The following is a 17,842-nucleotide window of genomic DNA, read 5'->3' as shown; positions in this document are numbered from 1 at the left end:
CTTCTCCGGTCGATAAGCTCCACGTTTTGATTCAAATGAAGCCACCAAACACTCTGTGGTACTTTTACCTCTTTTTAATCACTATGAAAACATTTATAAACAATACACAAACTGGAGCATTAAAGAACTTTTTTTCTTTTTTATATTAATACTATTTCACATTGGAGAAAAGGCCTTTTTTGAGACATCCGGCAATGTTGCACACAAGTTTGGACAGGATGTGAGAAGCTTCTACGGGGGTGAATCTGCAGTTCATGTTGATGCGTTTGAGAGACCTGAAGCTGGAGACGGACATCCCTCTGGTGTGCTTTCTCCTTTCTCCATTTTGGTTGCTCACGACAACGCCGGCCGAGTCTTCTGCCATTCCACAAACTCATCTAGCAGCACCGGCCCTGCAAACACAGTTTTGTACTTCAGCGTTTTTACAAATAAATAAATAAATCACAGCAACAACCGAGTTTAGAAAGATACCTTACAAAATAGATCAGAGACTAAATATAATACAATTAGAAAAAAACTGAATGAGAGATGATGAGACTGAAAGACAAAAGAGTTGAGAATGAATGAGATTAAATGAGAAAAGAGTAGATGAGATGAGAAATAAAGTGGATGATCGTACATGAGATGAGATTGGATAAAATGAGAAAAGAGTAGATAAGATGAGAGTAAATTAGAGTAGATTATAAGAGGATTTAATGAGAGTAAATGAGAGGAGAGTTAATGAGAGTAGATCAGACTAGATGAGATCAGATTAAATGATAGTAGATTATAAAAGGAGAATTGATGAGGGTAGATTAAAGTAGATGAGATACAAAGAGTAGAAAAAAATGGGAATAAATTAAGTGGAAAATATAAGAGCAGAAGAGTAAATTAAGTAGAAGAGATGAGATAACAGGAGATGAGATGGGAGCAACTGAGAAAAAAGTAGATGAGATGAGATGACATAAGCATTTTTTTTGTATAAATTCCAGAAGATCTTCACCCAGAAGCGACCGGGTTAGACTCCGGCAGCCCCGTGACCCCGACAGGGACAAAGCGCTTTAGTAAATGGATGAATGGATCTTTTGGGATCAAACATCAAAGTGCAACGAATGGAAACTCAAATTATGCAAAAGATTTTAAAGAATTAAAAATGTTAAAACTCTATATAACTATAATCATTCATACTGTAGAAGCATAGATAAAAACAAACAGTACCAGAAAAACCTATCATACACTTTATGAGTGTCACATTAAGAGGATCAAAAGAACTTTAAAATGTTGTTTGGAACTGTGACTACAGTCTGAACACTTACAGGCTCCGTCTTCATCGTAGTTACTGAGGTCTGTGTTGATGGTCTTGCTGAACTCCAGAACATTATACCACTGGTCCTTATTTAACCCCTTGTACTTGGACTGCTGTGGGTGATGGATGGGTGGGAGCAGAGAAGAAGAAAGAGAGGAGAACCAGAGTCTTTAGAAGACCAGAACACATCAAAGTCTGAGCATTCAGACACTTTCAAAGTAAAAGTGGATGATAGAATGACCCATTTTCATTAGTATAGAGTGGACACACTGAAAAATCACAAAACGCTAAAAACACACAAAAAGAAAAAACACTCCAACAGCCTGAACGTTCTGGACGATGCTAAAGCCAGTAAATAGTCTGAGGCGTTTGCATAGGAGGTGAAAGAAGAATCTCAGTTTGTTCAAGGCTTCATGGAGATACAGTTTTGTCTCTTTAAACCCAACAAATACAACCAGACTGCCTTCATAAACATGTTTCAGTACAACAATTTTGAAATCAAAATGATTCATTTACCTCCAGGAACTGTTGGAAGATGGGGAAAAGAGGCCATCTTTGCTCCAGCAGCAAAGCCAGCATAGATTTCGCAGTGTCCATGTCCAAACTCCTCTGGTTCTTGTCCTGATGAGACACGGGTACAGGCTCACCAAAAAACAAGCGCTGGTACAGTTCAGTTTATCCACATCTCATGAATAAATGATGAAGAATCAGCGTGAGAAAACACAACGAATAACAAAATAGTCAGAACTCCTTTAAGAAAATTGTCTTCGGAGAAAAACCCAAAGATGCATTTATTTAATCTTATTTTTTATAAACAGTCAAGATTTAAAACTAACAACATTTTAAAAATCACAACTTTTTTCACTAAAGTAATTCTTAATCCATCTAAAAGACTGAATACAGTTGTTCTGCTATTGTCTATAAAATAGAATAAAGTCATGAAACATGAATCAGATCAGACTAATATTTCAGTGCAAACTGAGCTGCTGGAGATTGTGTTCCTGCATGGAAACCAACAATTTGACAGCAAACAATTAGTGGACCATAAAAAGTTTGTGTCAGTTTTTATACAAGAAAAAGAAAAAAATGATACAAATAAAAACCAACTGGACATGAATTTAGAGAGCTTGATGTCAGTTTTTTACTCTTTCTTCAGGTTTGAGATCATGTGACAATTTCCTCTCTTTCTCTAAATATTTGGTAAGCATAAAAATTCCTAAAGTTATTTAAAAAAGGTAATGTACATATAACCAAAATACTGACAGCGTAAGCTAAAAGTTAAACTTTCATGTGGGTTTGTGCTTTCAGTTACTAAACGTAGAAACAATTTAAAGGATGTTTGTTCTTCAAAGGCTGTTTTTAAGTAGATTTAATGCTTGAAAGAGAAGAGAATTTTGAAATATGAATACCAAGTGTTATTCTTTAGTGTCACTAGCTGTGCTTCCATCGACTATGAATTTGCGCAAATTGGATTTGCGGCTATAAGTTTGCCGCTCCACGGCCTGAATAAGACGCTGACGTCTCCTTTGATAGACAATGATGAGCGCTAGAGTCGTGACAGAAATCTGAATGTTTCTGCTGTAAATCACAGTATTGTTCAGTCTATCTCCATGCTTTTGAATGACTTATTGCGCGAGTAGGTTTATTCAAAATTATGATTAAATGGAAATGGTGTAATTGTGAAATTTCAATTAAGTTTTGCACACATGTGTAATGGAAATGCAGCTAGTGACAGTTTGTGAATAATTCTATATACAAAGAATTTTTTTTTACTGGCATTTTAAACCCTCGACTGACACAAATCTGCATCAAACTGATTCAATTAACCATCTCAACTTAATTTAGCATCTACTTGAAAGAAAAACATATTTTAAAAATTACTTGGAAGGGGCTAACAGTCAAGCTTAAGGAGTTCTGGATCAAAACCAAAACCAGGAGCGAATGAAACTCACCCTGGAAAAGTCGAAGGCATATCTGTAAATACTTCTGAAGGCTACAGGATCGTTGAGTTCACTACGCAGGAAATCAAGTTTGCTTCGTAATCTCTCTGTGCAGTCACATCTGAGGAGAAAAGTAAAGAAAACATCTCAATAGTAATCCCCTTTTAACCAACAATCAAGATAAGAGAAGAAACCTTACTGTAAAATAGTCATTCCTTGAAGCCACTCGTCTTTTGTGAAGTATCCCATATTTGCTGCTTCTAGATGCCAAGCTAAAACTAACATGATAATCTGAAAGAGAGCAAAGTCAGTTTCACGTGCACATCAGAAAGAATCACTCGGTCAAAAGAGGTAAACTTACATTCTCTGGTTCCACGCCGATGTCTTCACAAAACTTCTCCATGGCCTCTGGACCAAACACCTTGTCAGGGCCGGCGTAACTGTGGAACCAGGCCAAGCATCGCTTACTGGAAAACAGGGTTTCAGTGCCGATTGGCTTCACGCTGCGGATCTGAGGCCGGGCAAAACTAAAGAAAAAAAAAAGAGAGAACAAACATTTCAGCCAAAGGTTTTCATCCCAACCTGTAAACACAACTCAACAGCAACAACAGATTATTTATTCAGGAACTCTGCAAACAAAGAACAATGTCAGTGGTTTGTCACATATTTACAAAGAAAAATGATGTAATTAGGGATGTCCCGATCAGGTTTTTTGGGCCCGATCCGATTCATTCGATATTGTGCATTTGCCGAAACTGAGTCCCAAACTGATAATTTTGTAACATATTTAAAACATGAACAAATTGAATAAACAGATTTGTGTTGTCCCTTATTTTTATTTCATTAAATTTGATCATTTTATCATTAAAACTTAAATAGAACACTTCTGTGAAGTAGCTTTAGTAAACAAGCAAAAATAGACCAAATATAAACTAGGAAAAAAAAAAAAAAATTCTTGTTACATAAGTGATAATTAGTCGTGAGAAAGTTCAGTGACTTTAGCTTTAATATATTTAGAACTATTGAATATGCGTTTCACTGCAACATTTTGTGATCTGTTTATGACATGCAGACATCTGGTGGAGTATTTATCCAGAACAATAAGCTTGAAATATAAAGCGCTGATCATAATAAGAATAAAGGAAATGTCCGATATCAATCAAGCCATCGACCACGTGATTATCAACCGGTCATCAACCGCCTGATTTTGATCGGGACATCCCTAGATGTAATGATTTTTAGTTGGACCAAATTCCAACCCTAGAAAAAATAAACTGATCAAAAGGGACATCGACAGCTGAGGTTGAACACATTTCTCACCATGCCTTCTTATTGACACCATAATTCCATTGACATGATAAATATTTGGGACAATTAAAGCTAAACTAGCTAATTTTTATAGTTTTAAATTAAAATTATTGTCATCGAAGATGTTTTCAATCAGCACAGAATTAAAAACAACTAAGTTGATGTTTCATAGTTCACCTGGCAATTTTACACTTGTGCTTCTGGTCATCAGAGTCCGGCAGCTTCCTCTTCTTCACAGGCATTACGGAACTTTTATTGGATTTTACTAGCTGGGCTTCAGAAAAGAGGCAGAAACAGAGTCAAGTTACAAGACAGATATTGATCCTTTCTCCACACACTTCCAAAGGAATCAGTCTAATTTCCACCCTTTTGGGAAGTAAGTAGTTAGTTGCTGGTAGTAAAAGTCAAAATGACAAATATCTCCTGGTGGGAGGACAGGAGTTTGCCCACATAGCTATGTGTCAATGCGGATAAGTTTGACTTGACTGACATTTAAAGCTAATGCTGCTCTGACCAATGTGCCAAACATGAAACCAGCTTGGAAAAAAAAACAATACAGCACTGCTAGAAATACTAGTGCTAACTCTAGTTTACATCAAAAATCAACTAAGACACTGATATATATTCAAGTAGATTTTGTTTTACCTGTAATATTCTGGTTGTCTTGTCCATTCAAATCTAAAAGATGCTGCAAAAAAAAGAAACGGATAAAATATGTCTCATCTTTGTAATAAAGTTGAATTGTAATAAATGTACTGCCATGCTGTAAAGTAACACAAAACCTTTACTAGCAGAACTTACTAGCTTGTCCAGTCTTTCTGAAACTGCACCAAGATCTGCCAGACTGCTCAAGTCGCTCCTAAAATCAGATACAAACAGCAAATGTTAGTACACATTTATTGTCAATCTAACGACAGTCGAAGGAAAGGAAAATGGCAAAGACACTGAAGCTTTTATTGTAATTTAAAACTGGAAAACTCAAGAGGCTGCCTTTATTTTGCTCAATAATTAAGATTTTTTTAAAAACCCACTGTGAACCTATTTTGATCTATTTGAAAAGTTATCAGTGGTGTTTTAACTATGGTTATGCTATTTTAGACAAAAATCATAAAACAGGTGTCATTTTACAGGACATAATTTCTGTAGAGCGGCAGTAGTTCATTAGAAATTTGCCTCTGAGATGTGGGTGGGACTGTTGGCGCGGGGCGACACCACCCCTACTATCTATAACCAATCTGTCTACACGCTCTCCCACTGGCTTAAACCCCCTCACACCCCCAACCAAACATTAGCGGTGCAACAAAAATGGCAAAAAATATTGGAGTTATCCAGACGTACAGTTTTAAACCAGATTCCAGCTCGGACGAGGAAAACGAAGACGTACGTGGATCTTTTTGTTTACAAGTGGATGCATCAGAGTGGAGCTTGTGGTCCACTCATCGTATTTTATTTCTGTCACAAATTAGATATTTTTCCAAACTGCATTGTCTTCCTAATTCACAACAATTTGAAAAAATAAAAAATACATAGAAATGCGTTATATGTGTCCTCCTTCATTAGAATAAAATGCCACAAGAACATGTTAAAAACAAAATTTTTATTGAAGTGGGGCTTTATAAAACAAAGGAAATGACTGTTGAGGGACACACCAATGAAATTATAAGGCAACATTAAAAGACTTCAAGAAACAGCTTTGCCCTTTAAAAAAAGCTCAACCATCAATTCACAAAGTATAGACAAACAGTTGGTAAAATGAGTCTAAAATAGATTAAATAGAATAGATTTTTAGACAACTATCCTACTACAGTTAAAACACTAATAGTGTCGGCTTTCACGAACTACCAGCAAAACAGAGAAGGCCTTCACAAAGTTATAATTCACAAGATGACAGAGAAAAAGTCACTTATACTGATGGTCAAATCAGTCTGTCGCTTTAAGGAAAACAAATAACTGTAATTTATTTACACATGTTCACTTATGCTGGGACTTCTTAACCAAATGTGTATTTGAACCTCAGTCACAATGATCCCAACATTCCTGCTTAATTTTGTTATTGTTCAAGTGACATAATGACATTACTTGACAAGTAATCAAGATATAGAAGTCAAACAAGACTCCTATTGGATATAAAGTGAAGTGAAAGTATTTTACTGTGACATCATTTGGTCCAAATATTTACTTTACAGCAGTAGTTCCCAGTGCATAATCTGAATACTTTGTTACACGTTTGAACAAGCAAACATTGAATTTTCGCACGAACTATTCTGCCATTAAGTCGCTAAAAAATATTCTGAAGCAGGGTAACACTGTCCCTTAAACCCTGCTGACCCAAACTGCAGTTTGTAAGTAAGTAAGTAAGTAAATCTTTATTTATATAGCACTTTTCACAGAGGACCACTCACAAAGTGCTTCACAAAAGATAAAATACAGGACAAATCAATAAAACAGTACATATGAATGATTGCGTAAAAAGATAAAATACTAATAGCAGACAAAAGTTCAGAGGCTGGGGAAAGGTAAAATAAAATTAAAATATCAACTAAAAGCTTTACTAAAAAGAAAAAGTTTGTTTGGGTGCTGATGGACATTTGGTGGAATTTAGTGGCGTTCGGTGCATTTAAAAATACACAGTAAACAACCAAGTATGACCCAGAATGTTCAAGAATGATTTTCCTTTTTAAATTTCCAAAGAAAAAAGCAATAACACAAATTAAAAAACTTTTTTTAAAACTGCGTCACTGGACACATTTTGCATTTTCACCAAGCGGTGGGTCACACTAATATGACGTTCACTTCCATTAACGTAACTCGATTCAAAACATTTAGAGGGTTTCTTGTGCGTTTTTATGTAATAATAAAAGGCAATACAAAGCTTATAGAGGAGACTGTCGAGAAAGAGCTCCAAATAAATGTGATCATGATTATGTAGCGTCAACCAGCACTCAGCTGTCGTAGCTAACACATTAGCTGCGCTAACCTCAGCACGAGATTAAATATCACGATTGGCAACAACCTTTGAGTTTATTTTGAATAAAAAGTCACAAATAAACAGGTACGAGACAGACATACGTTTGTTGGTGTCCTCAACATTTGACGGAGATCAATCCTGGGTCTCAACAGACTTCTTTTGTTTGCTAGCTAAAAAGCTAACGGCTCATTGATAGTCGGTGCTGGTAGACTACAGTCAGCTATTTTATTAAAACAACGTCCGCACTAAAACATTTCATGGTTGAATTATTTTAATAATAAAAATGGTCTCTAGGTTAAAGAAATATGTCATGAAATGAAATCGTTTAGCCAATTTTAACACTTACGTTGCTCAGGTCTTGTATGACACGAATTCCACCTGCTTCTAAGAGGTTCCTTCTGTAGCCGGTATCCCGGTGTTTCTGTGGGAGTGGACAGTACCATTCTGTCACAGGGGTGTACAGCGGAGTGAACGCTTGCTTTTTTGAAAGAGAACGAAACTTTTTATCATTTTAAACATTTGAAAACAATAAAATATTTAAATTATAATAGGATATTTATATATTTATATACAAAACGAACTAAAAATAAGTAATCGCTTGGGACAAAAATGAATGTGCCCCGATTAGAAACATCAAGATGGAACGTTCAATATTTTTTAAAGGAGCCGTGACCATTTTTAGTCACATTTATTGTAGAAATCTACACTCTGAAACATGATTGAAAAACAAGGATTTCATATTGGTTGAGATTTTTTAATGTTTTAATTGTTATAATTTATTGAGTTCTAGAGCAGGGATTCTGTACGTATTTTGTTTTGAAGGTCCACTCATCTCAAAATATCGGTGTCTCCGTTTTAAATGTAGCATTTGTCACCACTAAATCTTAAATTACTCACACATGAAATTATTTTTCGAATGAAACTATATCAGATTTTAGTGGGAAGCCAATTAATTATCATGAGACCATATCTATGTCCTTGTGTTGTCCAAATTGTTATTTTAATTAAGATTTGTGGGGCTCCACTGAGGTTCCATAGCTCAAAAATTTCAGTATCAATGTACAAGTTATAAAATTTGTTTCTATTAATTCAGAAAGGCAACTTTCATGCATGTGATAACCTTCCGTGACAATAAATTCACTTATAGACTTGGATGTTTAGAATTGGGAGAATCTCTCATTCTAGGCAGCAAAAAAATATTTAATTTGCTTAATGTACAAAATAAAGTACCTACTTTAATGGACACTTTTTAAATTTATATTTATGTTTACTTAATCATATTTACCATTGATGATCAATTCATCATTTTTCTGACAACACAGATTGAGTTGGAAAAACTTTTCTAAATTCAAACTTAACTCAATTTGAGATATTCTAGGAAAAGAAGAAATCTTGTTCGGTTTAAAATTGTTTTACTAAATTGCAAGCAAGATATTAATCACTGATATTTAACCTTTTTGATATAAAGAAAACCCATTAAGAACTTTTTTTTTGCAAAGAGTCAAGTAAAATTGGCTTCTCAATGAAGAAAACGCAAAAATAAAATAAATCTGTTTCTGTAAGAACAAAGCACCAGAATATCTAGAATCTAGATAACTTTCAAAATGCATTTTCCCTGAAGATTTGCCAGAGATAACATGTTTTTTTTTTGTTTGTTTATGTTTTTTCTTTTTTTTACAGTATGGTGATATTTAAACGATAAGAAAAGCGGCTGTGATGCGACAGAGGAAACCACACGCATTCCCAAAGTGACCTTTATATGTATTGTCTGTTGGATCTGTGAAATTAAGCAGACAAAAGAAGGTAACAGACACACAGCATTATGGCTATAGGAACACCACATTAGCTCAAACTGTGTGAAGAAGACAGCCTTTGAGTTTTCCAGAATGAGAGGAAAAACAAAACAAAAAAAAACAACAATAATAAGCAGCATTTAGTGTCTGTGCAGTCCAGACCACGAGCCTTTGGACAGCTATACGTTTTCTAAAAGCCTTTTTTTTGCTTCAAAACATTTATTCTATAAGGAAGTTTTCTATTTTTCTATGCCGGAGGTGAATTCTGGAAAACAAAAGTTGCAGAAATGTAAAGGCAGCAGTGCTTGCATACATTTATTCAGTGTTGCTTTACTTGCCTCTGCAGCTAGAGTCAGATAAGCTATTTAAAATTAATCTCAGCTCAGCTGAGATGCAGCTCATCTGCAGAAAAAACAAGCTAGAAGTGAGCCTGAGGAACTTAAAGCCCTTAGAAGCACTGAAGCCGTTTGAAGATTTCCATTTTGGTGCAAAAAAAATATTTGGAAAAGTTTAAGCTGGTTCTACAAAATTGTGAGTGTTGTTACTGTCCAAGCACTCGCAGTCTGGACTGCAGGGATTCTACTTACTGACACACAAAAAAAGTTATCTAAACACAAGTTTCCTCTTTCAATGAATTAAGAAGGCATTTTTTTAATATCACAATGTTTGTGGCATGGATTTTCACAAATAAATAGTTTGTAGAATGATAATTGTCCAACACAGACCACAGACAGATACATGTTCACCTCCTGATAATCTGCACCTGCAGTCACAGGTGATTGAAGGAAAACAAAAACACCGGCGTTTCATTGATGACTGACATTATTTCTCAACCTTTTCAGACACAAAGTGTACAGATTCCCACTAAAGGGGAAACAAAAATCATAGAGCAGCATGCTTTTGGAAGTGCACACACATACACGCATATAAAAGACCAGATACACACCATGCACTCAACACACTCGCACACAATTTGGCAAAATACTCCTCGGTAGTTTAAACTAGTCTCTCTTTGTGTCCGCTCCACCTCATTTTTCACTTCTTTGCGTTCCCCATCCAAAGCAAACCCACTGGAGGAGGAGGAGGAGGGAAGCAAGACGCCCGCCACAAAAGATGGCAGCCGCACCGTCATGTGACCACCACAGAGGACTCACGTCAGCGGGTGACATTCGTCCGAATTCGCTGCATACTTCCCTTTCCTCTAATCTGCAATCCATTGCTGATGAAAGTAAGGCAGGAAGTATTTAATCACTTTGCTATTTAGTTTTTCTTGTAAGCTGCTGGCCGACAGCACACATTGTCATGCCTGTCCTCTGACTGGACACTAGAGGGCAGCAAAGACAAAAACACAGCCCGATGACTCAACGCTACATCTTGAAATGACACACTGGAGCCTTACAAACAGAAATAATACCCAGACGTTTGTTGAAAAGGCTAAAACCTTGTCCTTCAGCCATCTCCCATCGTATTATTAGCCCTCTAACTGTTCTTCAGACTCATCCAGATCCTTTTGTAGGATTTTAAAGCGCCACGTGCAGGCCAGCGTTTAAAAAAAACAGCAAGAATGTGCTTTTTCTTTGCTGCCTAGGCCATGTAGATGAAAGTGTTAATGTCTGCCTCATCCCTTTTTATATATTTGTGTTCGATGAGCCACTCGATCTGCTCCTTTATCATCTTCTTCTGAGGGAGAAACATGTTTTTCAGGATCTCTACCAGCTCCGTCTGCAGCTGGGCGTTGCTGATGCGCTTCCTCATCTTCATGATTTGGATGATAGCCTCCTGAGGATGAAAACAGACATCCAGTGAATGGCTTTAGGATTTGGTTATTTAAAGTTAAAGTCCCATTAGCCGTCTCGCTCCTAGGAGCATGAAATGTGTTCTCCGTGTTTGATCCATCCTCTGGAGGAGCGGTGAGCTACAGAAACAGCCTTTTAGGGACCATTTGTGGTTTAACCTTAACCGCAATCCTAACCTTAACTTTTCCTCTGGGTTCATGCGCCCAAAAAAGAAAGCTGAGTCTGAAAATTACATGCGAATAGTCACTAGACTGAGGCGAGGTTAGTTACTAAAGAACCTCAGACAGGCACACCGTGCGGTGCAGGGTCGTTGACATGACAATTATAAAGATATTGGTCCAATTGAACAAATTATTGAAGGAAAATTACAGAAAAGGTTTTTATGTAATAATCTTACATATTCATCTAAATTTGATCAATTTTATCGAAAATAACTTTCTGATTCACTTTGAAATCTACTTGTTATAGTAAGTCTGTGTATTTAAGTATATAAATATGCAAAAATCAAATTATGATTTTATAATTTGTGCTCTTTTCAATAAAAAAAAAAATCAAATAAATATATTTATATATGCTTTGTCTTAACTTTTGGTTGTTTCAAAACTAGCTTGCAAGCTGAAAACACTACTGGTGTAGGCAAATGAATGTAAATATTCACAGACAGAATTTTTTTTTAATATGATTCTTACGTTGACATAAAGATTTCATATTGTTCTTTTCAAAAATGAAAAAAAAAGCTATTTTGCGTTTCCCTGTTTATTTTCTTTTTTTTTCCATGACTGTCGATTAAAGTCTGATTTCAAGTGGGCTATTCATTTCTAACTCATTTAATGAATGAGAGTAACTTGAAACGTGTTTTTTTTTCTTTTTAAGAACTAAAATAAAAAAAGATTACTACTAAAGTAACATGCCATAAACAAGTTTGGATTTAATTTCCTAAAAGGACCCTCTTAAGTGACCTGGAGAAGTTTGAGATCAAATGCGTAACGTCTGGATTAAATAATGAGCTTTCTGTCTCTTTCTTAATCTGCAACTGAAAAGGGAAAATGTTGGTTTCCTGCTACATCTTTAAAACTAAGCTGTCATTTTTAGCGGTTTGTTTAACCTCCTTTAAATACAGGTAGCTTCCTCACTTGTGCAGCTTGTTTTCCTCACCTGAGTTCTGAGTATTCTGAGCTGAACGATCCCCTCGTTTTCTTCTTCTCTCATCCGCTCTGTGGTTAGCTGCAGCCGACCAATCAAATTGATCTTCCCTCGCTTCTGGACTTTGGAGTTTTTGCTGAAAAAAAACGATGGACAGGTACAAAAAGTCAATGTATGCTTTTAATTATTTAGTTTTATTTGGATTGGATTTTTTTGGCGTGGAAAAGGAGATTCACTGAAAGTTCTTTTATAATTGGGTGGAGATTATAAATCAGGCCGATCTGTTAGCCAAGTGGGTAAACAGAAACGTGCATCAGAAACATATAAAACTGCCCTTTAAATAAATAATAAACTTGAAAAAATGAAAATGTAAAAACGGTTAAGCCAAACTACTAATGTATTAGCATTTCATTTTAAAACAAGATACTGACAAACAGCGCTGTGTAAAATAGAAATTCTGCCAGAGTTTATCCAACGTAATTGTTTTGTTAAAAAGTGGGTTAAGGATGAGGAGTTCCAGGAGAGTCTAATCACAAGACACCCCAAGAAAATAAGACTTTAACTGCCATTTAACAGAGGAAATCAATTACATAAGCAATATTTTCTTTTTAAAATTTATTTTTTGGACAAGAACCTGTACAAATTTTAAATGGTAAATCACTAGGCTCAAATAACAAACACAAATCATATTTTTAATGTTGAGAAAAAGTGTGACATACATGAGCGAGAACTCCTGATTGACGTAGAAAAGCGTGCCGTCTGTAAAATCTTTGGGCGAGCTAACTGGAGGGTCGTAAGACAAGACTTGCCTCTTCAGTTTGGGAAAAGCAACCAGAGACTGTTCAGAAAAGACAAAGAGATAAGGAAACATGGTTGATATCACGCTAATATTCCTCTCAAACTGGGTACTCCCTTAAAACTCCTGAACCTCCTGTAAATAAATAACAAAGAAAAATACAGATTTTGGTCTTACATCTACATTCCCACAAATATTAACTTAAAAAAAAAGAGGTTTAAAGAGAAAGCCAATTAGGGGTAAAATGGTTCAGTTAAGCCCCGCCCACGCTCTCACCCAGAGAGTGCGGCGCAGCTCTGCGTCAGGCAGCTCTGTTGCTAGCTTGAGGTTTTCAAAGCTGATTTTCTCCCTCGGCCTCTGGTTCCACGCGAACAGCACGGCCAGCTGGAATGTCGTGACCTCCAGGTCGTACTGTCCCACCTCGTTTTTAAATGTGATCTGAGCAAAACAAAGAACAGAAATGAGCAGAAACAAAAGCAAAAGGGACCTGGCGGCAGACAAGATGGCATCTGGAAGTTATACAATTTACCATAACGTTAACCCAAAAGTGTTCAGAATTTTAGAAAAAACTTAGCAAAACCCTCTGGAACCTAGAGCCTAAAACTCAGTTTATATCTACTTTTGAATCTCTGTATTCTCAATTTGAAAGTAGACTTGCTTGCTTATTTGATACCATTTTAATCAGCACAACCTCAACTATGTGAAACTACCTTTATTTTGTCATTTTTCCATGTTGTATTCACTCACTAGACATAAAATCATGCAAAAACAGAAAATTACATCTGGAAAATTGGATTCATTTTGCTGTGAAAACCCCAAAAATCATCTGTTTTAACAACATAGAATGAAAGTTTTAGGAGTAATTTCATAAAAACAACAAGAATACATTTTGTCAATAAACTAATTAACATGTTTTTGAATGAAAAAACAAAACAAAAAAATTTCCAGGCGAAAATGAGATATATGAACAGTTTCTGTTGATAAAGGAACATCACAGGCCTCACAGCTCAGTGATGTGACTTTTCTTATGCTGTGATAATACTTCAGTCTGCCTGTGGCCTCAGCTTCCATGCAGCCCAAAAAATAAGAATTTCTCTCCAAATAGCATTGCTGTCCATTGGCATTTTTCCTAGAATTCTAATAAAAAATACTTTTGGGAGAAGTTTGATCCAGCTGGAATTCAGGTCGGCTCAGTTGGAGTTATATAGTTATATAGAGAGACTTCAGGTTCTGGACGTTGATGTCTGCCGCCAGGTCCTCTTGAGAAAAGTGGATATCTAATCCCTTTTTTTCAAGATTAGAAGGTTCAATCATCAGAGCGTCGCCGTTACTCACAATGCCGTTGGACATGAGGTGATGCCAGTGGAGTTTGCGACCGCTGTGATTCCTCTTGTAGAAGTCCTCCACCTCTGGGATGAGGTCTTCTAGTTCGGTTGGAAGGGAAACAAAAACTTTTTCGCTGCTGCGGGACCACGCACCAGCATTCAGGATTTTAATATTTACACTGTCCGCTGAAACAGACCAGAAAGAACTGAGAGTCACTGCACAGCCACACAGCAGAAAAGCCTCGATCTCTGTAAAAATACCAGTCAACTCATCGAGAGATGCACTTTAAAGAGCAACAAAAAAAAAAAAAACACTGTGTATCCTCACTAACATGAGCAATATGTGGTTCAGGAAGTGTAATATCCAATTTATCAATTTACAAGGGTGTAAAACTGCAATTAAAGTGCGCTCCAAATTATTGGTATAAGCATCAATAAGATAAAAATGATTTTCAGTCAATCTTTAAAATGTGGAATAAAATGTTTGGTTTAATAACATGGTTTGTTCAATAACATTTCATATAAACTCTAATTTTAAATGACTTGAAAATAATTCTGTTATTTGCAATGAGAAAAATCATGGAAAAATATAATTTGCATAATTAAATGAAATGGGCTGCATATTATATCACACTATGGTCACAAGCACAGTCTATTATTATCCTTCGGTGACACTGGATGTAAATATTTTATATTCTTTATACTTAAAATGTATTTTTATTTCAAATCCTGACTTTCATAAATTCCTTTAAACACTTTTGGAGTGTCATAATTTTGCTGTCCATACAATGACAATAAAAGAAAATCTGATTCTATGTAAAAAATGTACATTCACTTTATTAGACCCAAAGGAAACTATTTTATTGGATATAAATAAAGCAGGATTTTAAGTCTGAACTTAACAACACAACCAAACTAATCACATCTAAACTCTTAGAACTTTTATTTTGAAGTACATTAATGTACAATCCATGTTTTTACTGCCTAAAGTGTCTAAAGGATGACAATACATCCATTTTCAGAACCCGCTTGGGGGTAATTTAGACCCACCAGTCAACATATGAAGCCTGTTTTTAGACTGTAGGAACAAACCAGAGAAAACCCAAACATCCACAAAGAGAACATGCAAACTCCACACAGAACGGACACAGCCGGGATTCAACCACAGTCTTCTAACTGAGAGGCAACAGCGCTAACCACTACACAAAATGTTGTTTTAAGCAAAGTTAATCTCTGGTTCTGGTCCGGCAGAGACAAAGACAAAACTCCTTAAAATAAAGAAACAAAGAGGAAGTTCAGAGGAAAATGTCTGTTTGTGTGACTGTGCGTGTTTGTATATAAGATGTTGTCGTACCTGGCAGAGCCAGCTTGTTGTGTTTGTGCATCTCTTTGAAGACCTGATTGAGGTCTTCTGAAACCTTGATGTCCTGGAACATGCGGGCCAGCTTGTTCACATAATCGGCAGGCATTCCAACTTCCTGCAGAAGTGAACGAACATGAACACAACACATGAAAAAGAGGAAAAACGACAACAGAGAAAAGAATAAAATACACAGTTTGATCCAAATATAAACCAAAAAAACATTTACATTTTAAACGTCAAACTGTTTTTTTTTTGTACTAAAGTTACTGCAATATTTTTGAGAGAATTAGCCTTAATACATTTTTAGATTTGGATTTTTGGACCAAAAATCGATCATAATGTGGTTTTGTTACATGTTTAAATAAAGGGTTTAAACTGAGAATGGGGGGGGGGGTTTCAGGAGTCTTCTCATGTCAAAATTAACACTTGAAGACCCACTCCACTGAAAATTGTGTTTTTAACATGTTCTTGTGGCATTTTTGCAGCAAAAACACGCTTTAATTTTAATAGAAAAAAATCTGTTTTAAAACATTTTTGGGGTTTTTATTTCAATACTTTGCTTGTGTTCTCATTTTTTGCCAATTGCATCGATGGGTTGACGTCCATCGGGAAAAAGCCCTAAACTTAAAGAAATGCTGCGTTCATGTGGTGTTGGAATGGTCGGAAAAATGACTTTTTGCATACAAAAACACAAACAGGAATGTTAGAAAAACAACCAATCTTCCAACACAACATGAACCAAGAATAACTTTCTGCACCTAAACAAAGGTCAATTTATTTTTTAGTCCACCATCTATGAGGAGATGCCAGAAAATATCATTACAATTTATTCCAGTTTGACGGGCTGTTGTTTGCCAATCCCAGGTTTAGCCAATAAGAAGCTACAGTTACATCTTGGAAAACAAGCCTGGAGTTTGAAAGGTAATCAGTTTGCATTCAGCTGATCTTTAGTGTTAGTAACTCACTCTAAGCCACTCCACCATGTTCTCCTCAATCTCGCTGTCTGCAGAGATGTCCAGGATCAGCCGCCGGGTCAGGTGAGCTTTGTGGTAACGCATAAACACATCTTTGTTCTGGACGTACTTTAAAACCAACAACTGGGACAGAAAAGAGAAGAAAAAAAGATCTTGAGAAAAAACTTAAAATGAAATATGAACAGAGTCAGTCCTGAAACCAGAGACTCACCACTTCTTTGAGTTTGAGCTCGATTTCCTCTGAGGTAAGTTTCTTGCTGAGGGGAGTTTTCCTCAGGAGCATGTCACAGTAGTTAGCCAGCAGCTCTGGACACTTCGACTCCGGCTGAGTCTTCATACCGACCCTTATTTAAAGGATCATTTTTGCGTATTTTAGAACAAAAGTCAGACAAAACAACAATTAAATCTGAACATTGTGAAGCCACTCACCCTTTCTGTTTCATGGGCAACTCCAGTTTGAAGATGGTGGCATCGTTGACGACGGCTTTGTAGGCCTGGAGAGGAACAGACTCAAATCCATCATTAAAAACACTTTTCTTTTTGTGTTAGGACAAAAGAGGATTAAGACTGAGGATGCACTGAAGTCCCACTATGACTATTTTATTAAGAAAAATGTTCTTCCCAGTAGTGTTTTAATTATGATTATGAAATTTTTAACAAAACTCTCACAACCTAAATGTCTTAAAAAGCTATTTTTCATACTGATCTGGAGCCCATTTCCAAAATCTCCTCTGAGGGGGCGTGGCTTTTGGAAGAACACCAGAAGAACTGATCAATGTATCATTAATTGATTTAATTGTGTCAAACAAAAAATTCTGACAAACAGCTTTGAGTGGTTGTTTTGGGTTCGCGAAATAGAGGGAGGGGCTAGTGCGTGAGACAGAATTAAGTTATTTGATGAGCGTAGTTCCATTAATAAACCAAAAAGACAACTTTTGGTGTTCATATTTTTCCTGTTGTTGAGGGTTGTCTGTGTGAGCTGTTAGTTATGACCTGCAGTAACCACAATTTAAAGAGACATACAACAGATTATGTCCCGACGTCTCAGTGCAGGAAATGAAGAGAGGGATGCTACAGTACTTTCTTCATCATCTCATTATCATTAGAAAATTGGGTTTTTGTCATGATAACGAGATAGTGGATCTCATTAT

At 36.2% G+C, this 17,842-nt stretch overlaps 2 protein-coding genes across 3 annotated transcripts in view; both read right to left on the bottom strand.

Moving 5' to 3' along the window:
- Positions 1 to 58: 58 nt before the first annotated feature.
- On the bottom strand, positions 59 to 8,002 carry dcun1d5 (DCN1, defective in cullin neddylation 1, domain containing 5 (S. cerevisiae)). 2 transcript variants are annotated; one of them, XM_024277993.2, is made up of 10 exons: positions 7,848 to 8,002; positions 5,335 to 5,392; positions 5,179 to 5,221; positions 4,711 to 4,807; positions 3,587 to 3,752; positions 3,425 to 3,516; positions 3,238 to 3,346; positions 1,802 to 1,906; positions 1,296 to 1,398; positions 59 to 392 (listed from the first exon to the last, which is right to left on the bottom strand). In XM_024277993.2, the coding sequence occupies exons 4-10, from the start codon at positions 4,773 to 4,775 to the stop codon at positions 334 to 336; spliced, it is 699 nt and encodes a 232-aa protein (XP_024133761.1). In that variant the 5' UTR covers positions 4,776 to 4,807; positions 5,179 to 5,221; positions 5,335 to 5,392; positions 7,848 to 8,002; the 3' UTR covers positions 59 to 333. The 2 variants fall into 2 exon arrangements, with proteins under 2 accessions (XP_024133761.1, XP_024133762.1); XM_024277994.2 differs by lacking the exon at positions 7,848 to 8,002 and adding an exon at positions 7,603 to 7,838.
- Positions 8,003 to 9,239: 1,237 nt separating this feature from the next.
- The window catches only part of LOC112149820 (cullin-5), an 18,096-nt gene continuing 9,493 nt past the window's right edge, over positions 9,240 to 17,842 (bottom strand). Inside the window, exons 11-19 of the mRNA XM_024277765.2 lie at positions 17,121 to 17,185; positions 16,903 to 17,035; positions 16,683 to 16,814; positions 15,709 to 15,832; positions 14,365 to 14,540; positions 13,306 to 13,467; positions 12,953 to 13,071; positions 12,246 to 12,369; positions 9,240 to 11,073 (exon numbers count right to left, since the gene is read on the bottom strand). Of these exons, the coding sequence (XP_024133533.1) occupies positions 10,879 to 11,073; positions 12,246 to 12,369; positions 12,953 to 13,071; positions 13,306 to 13,467; positions 14,365 to 14,540; positions 15,709 to 15,832; positions 16,683 to 16,814; positions 16,903 to 17,035; positions 17,121 to 17,185 (1,230 nt within the window). The 3' untranslated portion in view covers positions 9,240 to 10,878. The remainder of the gene's footprint in view (positions 11,074 to 12,245; positions 12,370 to 12,952; positions 13,072 to 13,305; positions 13,468 to 14,364; positions 14,541 to 15,708; positions 15,833 to 16,682; positions 16,815 to 16,902; positions 17,036 to 17,120; positions 17,186 to 17,842) is intronic.

The sequence above is a fragment of the Oryzias melastigma genome, linkage group LG13, assembly GCF_002922805.2.
Source record: "Oryzias melastigma strain HK-1 linkage group LG13, ASM292280v2, whole genome shotgun sequence".
NCBI classification, from domain to species: Eukaryota; Metazoa; Chordata; class Actinopteri; order Beloniformes; family Adrianichthyidae; genus Oryzias; species Oryzias melastigma.
Note: the sequence above shows the minus strand (reverse complement) of the source record. Positions and strands in the feature narration are given on the sequence as shown.

Coding starts and splice junctions, on each gene's coding strand:
- dcun1d5 (XM_024277993.2), bottom strand. CDS start 4,775: ATGCCTGTGAAGAAGAGGAAGCTGCCGGACTCTGATGACCAGAAGCAC. Junction 3,517..3,586: donor TCGGCGTGGAACCAGAGAAT/GTAAGTTTACCT, acceptor GCTCTCTTTCAG/ATTATCATGTTAGTTTTAGC. Junction 3,347..3,424: donor CAAGGAATGACTATTTTACA/GTAAGGTTTCTT, acceptor TTTTCTCCTCAG/ATGTGACTGCACAGAGAGAT.